General features: G+C 38.9%; 1 protein-coding gene across 1 annotated transcript in view; it reads right to left on the reverse strand.

Moving 5' to 3' along the window:
• The window catches only part of smpd2b (sphingomyelin phosphodiesterase 2b), a 39150-nt gene that overhangs the window by 788 nt on the left and 19041 nt on the right, over positions 1 to 19321 (reverse strand). The window contains exons 4-10 of the mRNA XM_062037476.1: positions 15471 to 15547; positions 12812 to 12905; positions 12668 to 12757; positions 12522 to 12604; positions 8182 to 8314; positions 6273 to 6377; positions 4720 to 4897 (exon numbers count right to left, since the gene is read on the reverse strand). Coding sequence (XP_061893460.1) covers positions 4720 to 4897; positions 6273 to 6377; positions 8182 to 8314; positions 12522 to 12604; positions 12668 to 12757; positions 12812 to 12905; positions 15471 to 15547 — 760 coding nt within the window. The remainder of the gene's footprint in view (positions 1 to 4719; positions 4898 to 6272; positions 6378 to 8181; positions 8315 to 12521; positions 12605 to 12667; positions 12758 to 12811; positions 12906 to 15470; positions 15548 to 19321) is intronic.

Genomic DNA, 19321 nt, shown 5'->3' on the forward strand with positions numbered 1-19321 from the left:
TAGCCACATCTGTACATATACAATAATACTACAGTCAGTACTACAATAATACTACTGTTACTATGTCCACCACCTTAGCCACATCTGTACATATACAATAATACTACAGTCAGTACTACAATAATACTACTGTCACTATGTCCACCTCCTTAGCTACATCTGTACGTATACAACATTATTACTACTATCAGTACTACAACAATACTACTGTCACTATGTCCACCAACTTGACCACATGTGCTGGTACAAATAGGAAGTGTCAGTGGTACAACAATACTACTGCACTCACCCCAATACTACTGTACTCACACCAAAACTAGTGTACTGACCCCCAATACTACTGTACTCACACCAATACTACTGTATTGACCCCAATACTACTGTCCTCACACCAATGCTACTGTACTGACCCCAATACTACTGTACTCACACCAATACTACTGTACTGACCCCAATACTTATTGTACTAACCCCAATATGTACTGTACTGACCCCAATACTACTGTACTGACCCCAATATTTACTGTACTAACCCCAATATGTACTGTAATGACCCCAATACTACTGTACTGACCACAATATTTACTGTACTGACCCCAATACTAATGTACTGACCCCAATATTTACTGTACTAACCCCAATATTTACTGTACTGACCCCAATACTACTGTACTGACCCCAATATTTACTGTACTAACCCCAATACTACAGTGTTGACCCCTATAGTTACTGTACTGACACCAATACTTACTGTACTGACCCAATACTACTGTACTGACCCCAAAACTACTGTACTGACCCCAATACTTACTGTACTGCCCCCAATACTACTGTACTGACCCCAATACTACTGTACTGACCCTAATACTTACTGTGCTGACCCCAATATTTACTGTACTGACCCCAAAACTACTGTACTGACCCCAATATTTACTGTACTGACCAGAAAATATGTACTATACTGACCCCAATACTAACTGTACTGACCCAAATATTGACTGTACTGACAACAAAACTACTGTACTGACCCCAATAACTACTGTACTAACCCCAATACTACTGTACTGACCCCTATATTTACTGTACTGACCCCAAAACTACTGTACTGACCCCAATACTTACTGTACTGACCCAACACTACTGTACTGACCCCAATACTTGCTGTACTTACCCCAAAACTACTGTACTGACCCCAATACTTACTGTACTGACCCCAATATTTACTGTACTGACCCCAAAACTACTGTAATGACCTCAATACTTACTGTACTGACCCCAATACTTACTGTACTTACCCCAGAACTACTGTACTGACCCCAATAGTTACTGTACTGACCCCAATATTTACTGTACTGACCCAATACTTACTGTACTGAAGCCAATACTTACTGTACTGACCCCAATACTTACTGTACTTACCCCAGAACTACTGTACTGACCCCAATAGTTACTGTACTGACCCCAATATTTACTGTACTGACCCAATACTTACTGTACTGAAGCCAATACTTACTGTACTGACCCCAATATTTACTGTACTGACCCAATACTACTGTACAGACCCAATACTTAATGTACTGACCCCAATATTTACTGTACTGACCCCAATAGTTTCTGTACTGACCCCAATATTTGCTGTACTGACCCCAATACTACTGTGTTGACCCCTACAGTTACTGTACTGACCCCAATACTTACTGTACTGACCCAATACTACTGAACTGACCCCAATAGTTTCTGTACTGACCCCAATATTTACTGTACTGACCCCAATATTTACTGTACTGACCCAATACTACTGTACTGACCCCAATACTTACTGTACTGACCCAATACTACTGTACTGACCCCAATACTTACTGTACTGACCCCAATATTTACTGTACTGACCCCAATAGTTTCTGTACTGACCCCAATATTTACTGTACTGACCCCAATAGTTTCTGTACTGACCCCAATATTTGCTGTACTGACCCCAATATTACTGTGTTGACCCCTATTTACTGTACTGAACCAATACTACTGTACTGACCCCAAAACTACTGTACTGACCCCAAAACTACTGTACTGACCCCAATATTTACTGTACTGACCCCAATAGTTTCTGTACTGACCCCGATATTTACTGTACGGCCACCAATACTTTACAAAATAACTACAACTATTCTTACTTACAAAGTGTGATGTCTGTATGAGTGTTTTCATGCATATTTGTACATGCTATGGTAATGTAATCAAGCACTAAGTACCTTCTGAACAACAACAGATGTACAAGATGTAAGAACACTAAGTACCTCCTGAACAACAACAGATGTACAAAGAAGTAAGAGCACAAAGAACCTTCTGAACAACAACAGACGTACAAGATGTAAGAGCACTAAGTACCTTCTGAACAACAACAGATGTACAAGATGTAAGAGCACTAAGTACCTTCTGAACAACAACAGACGTACAAGATGTAAGAGCACTAAGTACCTTCTGAACAACAACAGACGTACAAGATGTAAGAGCACTAAGTACCTTCTGAACAACAACAGATGTACAATATGTAAGAGCACTAAGTACCTTATGAACAACAACAGATGTACAAGATGTAAGAGCACTAAGTACTTTCTGAACAACAACAGACGTACAAGATGTAAGAGCACTAAGTACGTTCTGAACAACAACAGGCGTACAAGATGTAAGTGTACTAAGTACCTTCTGAACAACAACAGATGTACAAGATGTAAGAGCACTAAGTACCTTCTGAACAACAACAGACGTACAAGATGTAAGAGCACTAAGTACCTTATGAACAACAACAGATGTACAAGATGTAAGAGCACTAAGTACCTTCTGAACAACAACAGATGTACAAGATGTAAGAGCACTAAGTACCTTCTGAACAACAACAGATGTACAAGATGTAAGAGCACTAAGTACCTTCTGAACAACAACAGACGTATAAGATGTAAGAGCACTAAGTACCTTCTGAACAACAACAGATGTACAAGACATAAGAGCACTAAGTACCTTCTGAACAACAACAGGCGTACAAGACGTAAGAGCACTAAGTACCTTCTGAACAACAACAGACGTACAAGATGTAAGAGCACTAAGTACCTTCTGAACAACAACAGATGTACAAGATGTAAGAGCACTAAGTACCTTCTGAACAACAACAGATGTACAAGACGTAAGAGCACTAAGTACCTTCTGAACAACAACAGATGTACAAGACATAAGAGCACTAAGTACCTTCTGAACAACAACAGATGTACAAGATGTAAGAGCACTAAGTACCTTCTGAACAGCAGATGTACAAGATGTAAGAGCACTAAGTACCTTCTGAACAGCAACAGATGTACAAGATGTAAGAGCACTACGTACCTTCTGAACAACAAAAGACGTACAAGATGTAAGAGCACTAAGTACCTTCTGAACAACAACAGACGTACAAGATGTAAGAGCACTAAGTACCTTCTGAACAACAACAGATGTACAAGATGTAAGAGCACTAAGTACCTTCTGAACAACAACAGATGTACAAGATGTAAGAGCACTAAGTACCTTCTGAACAACAACAGATGTACAAGATGTAAGAGCACTAAGTACCTTCTGAACACCAGATGTACAAGATGTAAGAGCACTAAGTACCTTCTGAACAACAACAGATGTACAAGATGTAAGAGCACTACGTACCTTCTGAACAACAAAAGATGTACAAGATGTAAGAGCACTAAGTACCTTCTGAACAACAACAGACGTACAAGATGTAAGTGTACTAAGTACCTTATGAACAACAACAGACGTACAAGATGTAAGAGCACTAAGTACCTTATGAACAACAACAGACTTACAAGATGTAAGTGTACTAAGTACTTTCTGAACAACAACAGACGTACAAGATGTAAGTGTACTAAGTACCTTCTGAACAACAACAGATGTACAAGATGTAAGTGTACTAAGTACCTTCTGAACAACAACAGATGTACAAGATGTAAGAGCACTAAGTACCTTCTGAACAACAACAGACGTACAAGATGTAAGTGTACTAAGTACCTTCTGAACAACTACAGATGTACAAGATGTAAGAGCACTAAGTACCTTATGAACAACAACAGATGTACAAGATGTAAGAGCATTAAGTACCTTCTGAACAACAACAGACGTACAAGATGTAAGTGTACTAAGTACCTTATGAACAACAACAGACGTACAAGATGTAGGAGCACTAAGTACCTTATGAACAACAACAGACTTACAAGATGTAAGTGTACTAAGTACCTTCTGAACAACAACAGACGTACAAGATGTAAGTGTACTAAGTACCTTCTGAACAACAACAGATGTACAAGATGTAAGTGTACTAAGTACCTTCTGAACAACAACAGATGTACAAGATGTAAGAGCACTAAGTACCTTCTGAACAACAACAGATGTACAAGATGTAAGAGCACTAAGTACCTTCTGAACAACAACAGACGTACAGGATGTAAGTGTACTAAGTACCTTCTGAACAACTACAGATGTACAATATGTAAGAGCACTAAGTACCTTCTGAACAACAACAGATGTACAAGATGTAAGAGCACTAAGTACCTTCTGAACAACAACAGACGTACAAGATGTAAGAGCACTAAGTACCTTCTGAACAACAACAGACGTACAGGATGTAAGTGTACTAAGTACCTTCTGAACAACTACAGATGTACAATATGTAAGAGCACTAAGTACCTTCTGAACAACGGCCACTTGTAGACATAGAGTCACCCCCACCCTCCATGGCAGTCTGGGCCTGAAGTCTTAGCTCCACAGTCAGGGCCTCATGGTCAGAGTATGGTAGAGGGTGTCCTGGGATGGAGCCCTGGGTGGTGCTCATGGAGGTACACTGGATGTCTGCCTGGCCAGAACCCTGCGCATGGTTGACATAGTTGGTGTTAGTGCAGTGATGGTTGACATAGTTGGTGTTAGTGCAGTGATGGTTGACATAGTTGGTGTTATTGCAGTTATGGTTGACATAGTTGGTGTTAGTGCAGTGATGGTTGACATAGTTGGTGTTAGTGCAGTGATGGTTGACATAGTTGGTGTTAGTGCAGTGATGGTTGACATAGTTGGTGTTATTGCAGTGATGGTTGACATAGTTGGTGTTATTGCAGTTATGGTTGACATAGTTGGTGTTAGTGCAGTTATGGTTGACATAGTTGGTGTTATTGCAGTTATGGTTGACATAGTTGGTGTTATTGCAGTTATGGTTGACATAGTTGGTGTTAGTGCAGTGATGGTTGACATAGTTGGTGTTAGTGCAGTGATGGTTGACATAGTTGGTGTTAGTGCAGTGATGGTTGACATAGTTAGTGTTAGTGCAGTTATGGTTGACATAGTTGGTGTTATTGCAGTGATGGTTGACATAGTTGGTGTTATTGCAGTTATGGTTGACATAGTTGGTGTTAGTGCAGTTATGGTTGACATAGTTGGTGTTATTGCAGTTATGGTTGACATAGTTGGTGTTATTGCAGTTATGGTTGACATAGTTGGTGTTAGTGCAGTGATGGTTGACATAGTTGGTGTTAGTGCAGTGATGGTTGACATGGTTGACATAGTTGGTGTTAGTGCAGTGATGGTTGACATAGTTGGTGTTAGTGCAGTTATGGTTGACATAGTTGGTGTTATTGCAGTGATGGTTGACATAGTTGGTGTTATTGCAGTTATGGTTGACATAGTTGGTGTTATTGCAGTGATGGTTGACATAGTTGGTGTTCGTGCAGTGATGGTTGACATAGTTGGTGTTATTGCAGTGATGGTTGACATAGTTGGTGTTATTGCAGTTATGGTTGACATAGTTGGTGTTATTGCAGTGATGGTTGACATAGTTGGTGTTAGTGCAGTGATGGTTGACATAGTTGGTGTTATTGCAGTTATGGTTGACATAGTTGGTGTTATTGCAGTGGTGGTTGACATAGTTGGTGTTAGTGCAGTGATGGTTGACATAGTTGGTGTTAGTGCAGTGATGGTTGACATAGTTGGTGTTATTGCAGTTATGGTTGACATAGTTGGTGTTATTGCAGTGATGGTTGACATAGTTGGTGTTAGTGCAGTGATGGTTGACATAGTTGGTGTTAGTGCAGTGATGGTTGACATAGTTGGTGTTAGTGCAGTGATGGTTGACATAGTTGGTGTTAGTGCAGTTATGGTTGACATAGTTGGTGTTATTGCAGTGGTGGTTGACATAGTTGGTGTTATTGCAGTGGTGGTTGACATAGTTGGTGTTAGTGCAGTGTTCCAGCCACCTTGAAGAGGATGTAGTCGATCCTGATGCCCTTCTCAAAGGGAGCCACTTCCTTCTTGCTGACAAAAGGGTTGTCCAGTACTAGAGTCAGACCATCCTCACATCCCTGCAACACAAGGCCAGCATGAGCTAATATTAACCTCTAGGTGACGCCATCACTCAGCAGGCACAATAAAGCAGTTCTCATTTTCAAGTAGGGATGGGGATTGGTAAGATTTCTCCAGTTCGGATTCCACTTTCTATTCTGCGTAACGATTTAGTTCCTTGTCTGTTCTCTTATCTATTCTTATTTGGAACAAAAGGTGGATTAGCATCAAATTAGTTAAGAGTGTATGTATTATGTATGTATATAGAAAAAAAATACTTTTTTGAAAACATAATAAATATCACAGGAATAAAACATTTAGTAACATTTTTAAAACTTAAGAATATTTTGTCATCTCCCCAAAAATATGCTGATGAAACTACAAATAATTAAATATCTTGCAAATGTTTGTTTAGATTTAAAAGGTGGAATTAAAACATTTACCTCATATTTTAAATCTTATTCTGATCGTTATGGTTACACTTTATGAAAACTTTGAATTGAAAATCTTGGAAAATGTAGGATCTTTAAAACCTGTCATCTATGATCTAAATATAATATAGTCTTGACATGTGTCACTCTGCATGTCATCACATATTACTTTCACTTTTGAAGTTGACATACATGAACTTTTGCCTTCCACCTGTGTAATGGAAATGACTGAGAGAAAATGTGCTTGAAGGAAAACATGCAACTTTTTCTCTTGACTACAATTGAACCTTCCCCTACCGAAAATCGGGAGCACTGTGACAAATGGGTGCAAGCTTTTGACCACAACGTTAGTCGCTGTCTGTGCTCATGTTCATCTTTAAATGAGAAGACAATGTAACAAATAATGTTGCTAACATGCTAGTTAGCACCTGTTGTAGTTACAGCAGGTGATGGATGAGATGGGAGTGCTTGAAATACATTCATGTAGAATTATTGCATGTTTCAGCATATTGTCCTCCTCTTCATCAAATAGCAATATTGCACTTATTACAAGTAGACATCTTTTCTTCTCAATGTAATGATGCCACTACACGCCTGTGTAATGATGCCACTACACGCCTGTGTAATGCCACTACACGCCTGTGTAATGATGCCACTACACGCCTGTGTAATGATGCCACTACACGCCTGTGTAATGATGCCACTACACGCCTGTGTAATGATGCCACTACACGCCTGTGTAATGATGCCACTACACGCCTGTGTAATGATGCCACTACACGCCTGTGTAATGATGCCACTACACTCCTGTGTAATGCCACTACACTCCTGTGTAATGATGCCACTACACGCCTGTGTAATGATGCCACTACACGCCTGTGTAATGATGCCACTACACGCCTGTGTAATGATGCCACTACACTCCTGTGTAATGCCACTACACTCCTGTGTAATGATGCCACTACACGCCTGTGTAATGATGCCACTACACGCCTGTGTAATGATGCCACTACACGCCTGTGTAATGATGCCACTACACGCCTGTGTAATGATGCCACTACACACCTGTGTAATGATGCCACTACACACCTGTGTAATGATGCCACTACACACCTGTGTAATGCTGCCACTACACACCTGTGTAATGATGCCACTACACACCTGTGTAATGATGCCACTACACACCAGTGTAATGATGCCACTACACACCTGTGTAATGCTGCCATTCGCTTTCTGAGGAATCATTAAAGGAAACGTTTACAAACAATGACAAGCGATTCCAAGGAATAGTTCCAGTGAGAACTGGTTCTGAACCAGAGAAGGTTGTCAAGTCCCACCCCTATTTCTAAGTACACTTGACATTCCACACATATATATTTTAAACTACCGGTACCTCAAATGTCTGGGCCTCGGTGTAGGCGTCCCTGAGTCCCGTGTAAGACCTCAGCAGCCTGGTGCCCAGGTCCTGGGGATGCATGTTGAGGTCTCCGCCCAGGATCACCAGGTCTGCGCCCGCTGACGTGTGGCTAGAGACATCAAACGTCAATACTTGCTGACAGGTGGCTAGAGACATCACACGTCAATACTTGGACAGTCAAAGTGTGAATCACACATGCTGAAAGTCATTAGAGAGAAGTTGATGTGGGAATGTTAATGAGTGGTTAGTGTGAGACTGCTTAACACACCCAGCTAACTGCTCAGTCAGCATTAATGACTTCATTGTAACCACCATATGACCACACACTTTAGTTTCACCAACATTGTCATGTGGATAAAGCAGCTGGATGCTAGCACTTCTCATGCACATAACAACATTGTGTGGCCTTCATACTGCTGGAGGACTCTTGTGGTTCTTTACTTCTGCAGAGGCTTTGTTTGTTTTACAACTGAATATACTTTTTTTTTCATGACAATTACAAATATTGAATCTTACTTATATCTACACATTATGTAAAGGTGAAACACCTGGAAGCACTTGTAAATATTCATTTCATATATAAGAATATTCTTTCCATTCCCAAGCATGAGTACCTAGAAAATACAGCCTTTTAATTCATTTAGTAATTAGTTCCAATATGTGAAGTTATTTTCCAAATACAACTTGACAAATAATCTCCTGTGTTGGATTGTGTTGGACTTAAAGGTCCACCTTAAAATCTTAACAATCTTTGAGCAAATTGAATACAGACTACACACACTTTCACTTCCTGCTCATAAAAATGTCATAAGTCAGCAATAAATCAATGTTTGTTTTGCTTTCAAAGCTTGAAATAGTTCAACAACTTCAGCTCCAATCATCTGTATATTGATTTTTTATGTATTGATAGTTTATGGACTTTTTGTCATCTTACATGATTACATGCATTTGTGCACACAGTATATTCATACTTATTTAGGCTCATTAAAACTGACAAATATGCAATGTGGTCCATTGGCACCATCTGGTGGTTGAGAGGCACAATTACATCAAAACAACATTTTTAATAATTAGATAAATGTGTATTTTCGCAGAGCGCATAGTAATACAGCACGATTACAGTTAAAACATTTTTTTTTATCAGTTATGATTGAAGTCACTGAGGCCAAAAGAGATCTTTGACCAGGCTTTATACATGTTTCTACACTTCTAATTTAATGCTTTTTAATGCGACTTATATTCTTTTTTTAATGCCCACATATACAGTTGTGTTCAAAATAATAGCAGTCCCACATCACTAGCAAGATAAATCACTGTTTTTGTTAGAATTTCAACTTCTACACTGCAAGTAAGTTTCTAGAAGGTTTAGTAAAGGTATAGAAAACCAAAAGACCCAACAGGAATGATGTGCATGCTGCTGATTCTGTGAAACAATCATTTACTGAAAGGGGCGTGTTAAAAAAAAATAGCAGTGCTGCGTTCCATAAGTGACATCATTGTGGGTTACCCACATATGCGGTCCTCTCCAAGGTTTCTCATAGTCATTCACCGACGTCCCACTGGGGTGAGTTTTTCCTTGCCCGTATGTGGGCTCTGTACCGAGGATGTCGTTGTGGCTTGTGCAGCCCTTTGAGACACTTGTGATTTAGGGCTATATAAATAAACATTGATTGATTGATTGATTGATTGAAACACACCAGCAAGCGAGTAAAATCATGGTTCCAGACAAACAGAGTTCAAGTAATGGAGTGGCCAGCACAATCCCTGAACCTTAATCCCATTGAAAACTTGTGGGCTGACATAAAGAATGCTGTTCTTGAGGCAAAACCAAAAAATGCAGAGGAATTGTGGAACGTAGTACAATTGTCCTGGGCTGCAATACCTGTCGACTCCATGTGCCACAGATGTGAAGCAGTTATCAGAAACCGTGGTTATGCAACTAAATTATAGTTAATAATTCTAAGGAAAGTTGAATCTGCAAGTCTTTCTTAGTTTATACAGTACATTTGAGTTTTATAAAGAAAGATGTCAACACTGCTATTTATTTGTTTTATATTTCTTGACTTTCTGTAAAATATTGTCAAATTGAATTACTTTTTTCCAATTTTCTGGCTTTGAAATAGAATGTGCATTTGTGTTCATTAAAATACAATTTTGAGGCTTACACACCTTTTTAAACACACTGCTATTATTATGAACATAACTGTATGTATGCATTATAAAAAATATATATATAAATCTGAACAGCCGATATGGGCATGTACATCAACTATAAGCAATGCCTCAGACTGGAAGTCTCTCCAGAGAGTGGTGACCAAGGACTGTTTTCACTGCTGGACTCTAGAAAGAGGTTCCGCAGCCTCCGAAGCAGAACCTTCAGGTTCTGTAACAGCTTCTTCCCTCAAGCTGTAAGACTCTTGAACGCATCATAATTAAATTATCCCCTCAACTCCCCCCAAAATGGATTAACTGGCTGTAATAAAAAAGACAATATAACATACATCCATAAACGTGGACGCATGTGACAAAGTGCACTATATTTATCTGTACAATAATCTATTTTTGTATATATATTTATATATCTTTATTTATTATATATATATATATATTATTTATATATATTTATTTATTTATATATGCACCTTATTGCTTTTTTTTATCTTGCACTACCATGAGCTTATGTAACGAAATGTCGTTCTTATCTGTGCTGTAAAGTTCAAATTTGAATGACAATAAAAAGGAAGTCTAAATCTAAGTCTATATGATTTGCCTGAGAAGCTGGACAGGACAAAAAAAAAATACAAAAAAATACAAAAATATAAAATATATATATATATATATATAAATATATATATATATATATACACACACACACACACATATATATGTATATATATATATGTGTGTGTATATTTACATGTACATATACATATATATATATAACCAGAAGTAGAAGTGCTGTTCTGTCTTGTAGCCGCCCATAGCGTTTCTACTCGTATGGATGCTTCATTCATCACTCCAAGCTACGTTAGTAAGTTTTACAATATAACTAAAACTATTCTTACTTACTAAAGTGTCCCATGTGTGATGTCTACAGGAGTGTTTTCATGCATATTTGTACCTGCTATCATAATGTAAACAAGCTAGCGTTGTTAGCATTGGCTAATATGCTAACACATTTACAAGTGTCTGTGTTAGTATTATTAACTTACATTCTTTTTGTATTGTTTCACTTTCACAAATTCCTCAGTAAATTCAGCAAAACGTCAGAGTGGAGTTATTGAGTCTGTTTAGCTGATTGGAGAGCTAGCTTGCGCAGCTAGTGGCTCCATGACCATGACTTCTGTTTTGTTTGATCAGCCGTATTACTGCCTTGTTACAGACACTATTTACGATTAGTTTTGGACAATGTTATGTTTTAATGCTGGTAAAATGATAACATTTTGTTGTCATATTGTATATTTTATTCTTGGGAAATTCTACTTTTGTTCGTAAATAGACAACTTTATTCTCCTTAGTAAAGTCTGGTAATATTCATGTAGTATTCTTGTCAAATGGCAGCTTTCTTTTATAGGATAATTATACCTTTATTCCGAGAAATTTCACTTTTCTATTCTCACCAGTAAAATGTTTATATTGAGGCTTAGTGGCCACATGCGTGGACAGCACCTTTTAACTCTTATTTCCAAAATGGTGTACAGTACTGAATTGGGGTCTTATGGCCGCTTATGTGGACACTTATACTGCCATCTGGTGGTGTCAGAAGAGTATAACATACAATGGAATTGTGTAAAAACAAGAATTAGCATGTCACTAAACATGAAGTACACGTTTGTGTACTTATGGACATCATATCAAAAGATGATTCTTAGTTTTTATTCTAATTAGGGTCCAATAAGCCCAAATAGCAAAGAGAAATAAAAAAAAGCATGTAAACAAACAGCTTGGGCCTTAAGAGGTTAATATTGTAACATTTTGACCATTTTTTTGTTTTGTTATTAAATCTAAACTTTATTTTTGGAATATTTCAACTTTATTCTTAAAGTACTGCCTTTTTTTCACCATCAAATTGCTATCTTAGTCTCATCCATCCATCCATTTTCTAAAAATTGATTTTAATGAATGACTCATTGAAACTCTTAAAGTAAGTGTGCATACTATATTTGTGTCTCCTAGTTTAAAAACGTATCATTTGTCATTTTCAACAACAAACAAACTCATTTCTGGTGGCTATCCTCCAAACTGGTGAGATTGTTGTGGTTGCATGAATGTAATGTAGAGCAAACATGAGTGTATGAACAAGTGAATGACAGTACCGGATGAACTGCTGCAGCTCCCAGGCCTGCACCACCCTGTGAGGCAGATAGGCGTCCTTGTGGCGGCTGTACTCGGCATGCAGCTGCAACGACACTCAGCGGTCAGCAGAGTCCTCACCCTCGCAGAGGTAAGGCGTCATACTCACGTGAGTCACGTAGACGTGTGCGGTCAGCGGGCCGATGCTGAGGACGGCCAGGCCGACTGCCTTCCCTCCAAACCAGTCGCCATGATGGGCCTACAAATCATCGTTTTGAGTGCATGGTGGGGCTTGTCGAGCCGGCTAACTTACCATATATGGATAACCGTTGAGTGAGTAGCGGTAGAGGAGTGTGTCCTGGATTCTGTGTTTGGAGAAAATGGCCAATCCGCTGCCAATGACTCCGCTGAGAGGAGGTAAAAAGTGATGGAAAGAGGATTACCTTCAATAACCAACTTGGACCGTTTCCATGGAGACAGCCATCATCCTAGTGCAGGGCTGTCTGAATGTGACAATGGTTTTATTGTAGGCCATGTGTAGGCTTTGTAAACCATTATAACCTGTATATATATATATATATTAGGGCTGGGAATCTTTGGGTGTCCCACGATTCGATTCAAAATAGATTCTTGGGGTCACGATTCGATTCAGAATCGATTTTTTTCAATTCAACACGATTCTCGATTCAAAAACACAACAATATCATAATAATGCAATACAATTTCAAAACAAAACCCGACCCAGCAACATTCAGAATAGCAATAAACAGAGCAATTGAGAGCAATTGAGGACACACAAACATGACACGGAACAATCTAAAAGTAGTGAGACAAAAATGAATATTATCAACAACAGTATCAATATTAGTAACAATTTCAACATAGCAGTGATTAAAAATCCCTCATTGATATTATCATTACAAACATTAATAAAATAAAAAAATAAAAAAAAATAACAATAGTGTCACAGTGGCTTACACTTGCATCGCATCTCATAAACTAAATGTCTAATGATAATGTCAATGAGGGATTTTTAATCACTGCTATGTTGAAATTGTGACTAATATTGATATTGTTGTTGATAATATTCATTTTTGTTTCACTACTTTTGGTTTGCTCTGTGTCGTGTTTGTGTCTCCTCTCAATTGCTCTGTTTATTGCAGTTCTGAGTGTTGCTGGGTCGGGTTTGGTTTTGGAATTGGATTGCATTGTTATGGTATTGTTGTGTATTGTTTTGTTGGATTGATTAATTAAAAAAAAAAAAAAATATATATATATATATATATATATTTATTAAAAAAAATAAAAATCGATTTTTTAAAAATGAGAATCGATTCTGAATCGCACAACGTGAGAATCGCGATTCGAATTCGAATCGATTTTTTCCCACACCCCTAAGATATATATATATATATATATATATATATATATATATATATATATATATATATATATATATATATATATATATATATATATATATATATATATATATATATATATATATATATACACAAACTACAAAAGCAGTGAAGTTGTCACGTTGTGTAAATGGTAAATAAAAAGAGAATACAACAAATCCTTTTCAACTTATATTCAATTGAATAGACTGCAAAGACAAGATATTTCATGTTCACACTGAGAAACTTTGGTATTTTTTGCAAATAATCATGAAGTTAGAATTTAATGGCAGCAACACATTGCAAAAAAGGCATTTTTACCAGTGTGTTACATGGCCTTTCCTTTTAACAACACTCAGTAAAGGTTTGGGAACTGAGGAGACACATTTTTGAAGTGGAATTATTTCCCATTCTTGCTTGATGTACAGCTTAAGTTGTTCAACAGTCTCCCTTCTCATATTTTAGCCTTCACACATTTTCAATGTCTGGACTACAGGCAGGCCAGTCTAGTACCCACACTCTTTTATTATGAAGCCACGCTGTTGTAACACCTGGCTTGGCATTGTCTTGCTGAAAGAAGCAGGGGCGTCCATGATAACGTTGCTTGGATGGCAACATATGTTGCTCCAAAAGCTGTATGTACCTTTCAGCATTAATGGTGCCTTCACAGATGTGTAAGTTACCCATGTCTTGGCCACTAATACACCCCCATACCATCACACATGCTGCCTTTTACACTTTCACCCTAGAACAGTCCGGATGGTTCTTTTCCTCTTTGGTCCACAGTTTCCAAAAACAATTTGAAATGTGGACTCGTCAGACCACAGAACACTTTTCCACTTTGCATCAGTCCATCTTAGATGAGCTCGGGTCCAGCAAAGTGTTTCTGGGTGTTGTTGATAAATGGCTTTGGCTTTGCATAGTAGTGTTAACTTGCACTTACAGATGTAGCGACCAACTGTAGTTACTGACAGTGGTTATCTGAAGTGTTCCTGAGCCCATGTGGTGATATCCTTTACACCCTGCAGTAGCGCATGAGGGATCCAAGGTGTGTAATATCATGGCTTACGTGCAGTGATTTCTCCAGATTCTCTGAACCTTTTGATGATATTACAGAGCGTAGATGGTGAAATCCCTAAATTCCTTGCAATAGCTGCCTGAGAAATGTTGTTCTTAAAACAATTTGCTCAGGCATTTGTTGACAAAGTGGTGACCCTCGCCCCGTCCTTGTTTGTGAATGACTGAGCATTTCATGGAAGCTGCTTTTATACCCAATCATGGCACCCACCTGTTCCCAATTAGCCTGTTCACCTGTGGGATGTTCCAAATAAGTCTTTGATGAGCATTACTCAACTTTCTCACTCTTTTTTGCCACTTGTGCCAGCTTTTTTGAAACATGTTGCATGCATCACATTAAGACTCTCAATCAGGGGCTGTGGTATGCGGGTCAAGCCAGAGTTAAGTCAAGTAAGTTAAGTTAAGGTGCTAATCCTTTCAGCCGGTCAATCAAATGTTCCAACACATCGGAGGAATGTTTTACACCTGCAAGTTTGCATTTTGAGGTGAACATACCTTTTGAAGTAGTGAGAGTAGGAGTGGCTACTGGCCAGTTTCTTCCTCAGGAAGAGGTAGTCCTTCTCACTCCACACCTTCAAACATACATGAGACTATCATACACAGTCATACAAGTCAGACCTACATGAGACTATCATAAACAGTCAGACCTACATGAGACTATCATACACAGTCAGACCTACATGAGACTATCATACAAGTCAGACCTACATGAGACTATCATACACAGTCAGACCTACATGAGACTATCATACACAGTCATACAAGTCAGACCTACATGAGACTATCATACAAGTCAGACCTACATGAGACTATCATACAAGTCAGACCTACATGAGACTATCATAAACAGTCAGACCTACATGAGACTATCATACACAGTCAGACCTACATGAGACTATCATACACAGTCATACAAGTCAGACCTACATGAGACTATCATACACAGTCAGACCTACATGAGACTATCATACAAGTCAGACCTACATGAGACTATCATACAGTCAGACCTACATGAGACTATCATACACAGTCAGACCTACATGAGACTATCATAGAAGTCAGACCTACATGAGACTATCATACACAGTCATACAAGTCAGACCCACATGAGACTATCATACACAGTCAGACCCACATGAGACTATCATACAAGTCAGACCTACATGAGACTATCATACACAGTTAGACCCACATGAGACTATCATACACAGTCATACAAGTCAGACCTACATGAGACTATCATACAAGTCAGACCTACATGAGACTATCATAAACAGTCAGACCTACATGAGACTATCATACACAGTCAGACCTACATGAGACTATCATACACAGTCAGACCTACATGAGACTATCATACACAGTCATACAAGTCAGACCTACATGAGACTATCATACACAGTCAGACCTACATGAGACTATCATACAAGTCAGACCTACATGAGACTATCATACACAGTCAGACCTACATGAGACTATCATACACAGTCAGACCTACATGAGACTATCATACACAGTCAGACCTACATGAGACTATCATAGAAGTCAGACCTACATGAGACTATCATACACAGTCATACAAGTCAGACCCACATGAGACTATCATACACAGTCAGACCCACATGAGACTATCATACAAGTCAGACCTACATGAGACTATCATACACAGTCAGACCCACATGAGACTATCATACAAGTCAGACCTACATGAGACTATCATACACAGTCAGACCTACATGAGACTATCATACACAGTCAGACCTACATGAGACTATCATACAAGTCAGACCTACATGAGACTATCATACACAGTCAGACCTACATGAGACTATCATACAAGTCAGACCTACATGAGACTATCACACAAGTCAGACCTGCATGAGACTATCATACACAGTCATACCTACATGAGACTATCATACAAGTCAGACCTACATGAGACTATCATACAAGTCAGGCCTACATGAGACTATCACACAAGTCAGACCTGCCTGAGACTATCATACACAGTCAGACCTACATGAGACTATCATACAAGTCAGACCTACATGAGACTATCTTACACAGTCATACCTACATGAGACTATCATACAAGTCAGACCTACATGAGACTATCATACACAGTCAGACCTACATGTGACTATCATACACAGTCAGACCAACATGAGACTATCGTACACAGTCAGACCTACATGAGACTATCATACAAGTCAGACCTGCATGAGACTATCATACACAGTCAGACCTACATGAGACTAACATACACAGTCAGACCTACATGAGACTATCATACAAGTCATACCTACATGAGACTATCATACACAGTCAGACCCACATGAGACTATCATACAAGTCAGACCCACATGAGACTATCATACAAGTCAGACCTACATGAGACTATCATACACAGTCAGACCTACATGAGACTATCATACACAGTCAGACCTACATGAGACTATCATACAAGTCAGACCTACATGAGACTATCATACACAGTCAGACCTACATGAGACTATCACACAAGTCAGACCTGCATGAGACTATCATACACAGTCATACCTACATGAGACTATCATACAAGTCAGACCTACATGAGACTATCATACAAGTCAGGCCTACATGAGACTATCACACAAGTCAGACCTGCCTGAGACTATCATACACAGTCAGACCTACATGAGACTATCATACAAGTCAGACCTACATGAGACTATCATACACAGTCATACCTACATGAGACTATCATACAAGTCAGACCTCCATGAGACTATCATACAAGTCAGACCTACATGAGACTATCATACACAGTCAGACCTACATGAGACTATCGTACACAGTCAGACCTACATGAGACTATCATACAAGTCAGACCTGCATGAGACTATCATACACAGTCAGACCTACATGAGACCATCATACACAGTCAGACCTACATGAGACTATCATACAAGTCATACCTACATGAGACTATCATACACAGTCATACCTACATGAGACTATCATACAAGTCAGACCTACATGAGACTATCATACAAGTCAGACCTACATGAGACTATCATACACAGTCATACATACATGAGACTATCATACACAGTCAGACCTACATGAGACTATCATACACAGTCAGACCTACATGAGACTATCATACAAGTCAGACCTACATGAGACTATCATACACAGTCATACCTACATGAGACTATCATACAAGTCAGACCTACATGAGACTATCATACAAGTCAGACCTACATGAGACTATCATACAAGTCAGACCTACATGAGACTATCATACACAGTCATACAAGTCAGACCTACATGAGACTATCATACACAGTCAGACCAACATGAGACTATCATACAAGTCAGACCTACATGAGACTATCATACACAGTCAGACCCACATGAGACTATCATACAAGTCAGAGCTACATGAGACTATCATGCAAGTCAGAACTACATGAGACTATCATACACAGTCAGACCTACATGAGACTATCATACACAGTCAGACCTACATGAGACTATCATACAAGTCAGACCTACATGAGACTATCATACACAGTCAGACCTACATGAGACTATCATACAAGTCAGACCTACATGAGACTATCACACAAGTCAGACCTGCATGAGACTATCATACACAGTCAGACCTACATGAGACTATCATACACAGTCAGACCTACATGAGACTATCATACACAGTCATACCTACATGAGACTATCATACAAGTCAGACCTACATGAGACTATCATACAGTCATACCTACATGAGACTATCATACAAGTCAGGCCTACATGAGACTATCACACAAGTCAGACCTGCCTGAGACTATCATACACAGTCAGACCTACATGAGACTATCATACAAGTCAGACCTACATGAGACTATCATACACAGTCAGACCTACATGAGACTATCATACAAGTCAGACCTACATGAGACTATCATACAAGTCAGACCTACATGAGACTACCATACACAGTCAGACCTACATGCGACTACCATACACAGTCAGACCTACATGAGACTATCATACACAGTCAGACCTACATGAGACTATCGTACACAGTCAGACCTACATGAGACTATCATACACAGTCAGACCTACATGAGACTATCATACAAGTCATACCTACATGAGACTATCATACACAGTCATACCTACATGAGACTATCATACAAGTCAGACCTACATGAGACTATCATACAAGTCAGACCTACATGAGACTATCATACACAGTCATATCTACATGAGACTATCATACACAGTCAGACCTACATGAGACTATCATACAAGTCAGACCTACATTATACTATCATACACAGTCATACCTACATGAGACT

The sequence above is a fragment of the Entelurus aequoreus genome, linkage group LG26 (genome assembly GCF_033978785.1).
Source record: "Entelurus aequoreus isolate RoL-2023_Sb linkage group LG26, RoL_Eaeq_v1.1, whole genome shotgun sequence".
Classification (NCBI taxonomy): Eukaryota; Metazoa; Chordata; class Actinopteri; order Syngnathiformes; family Syngnathidae; genus Entelurus; species Entelurus aequoreus.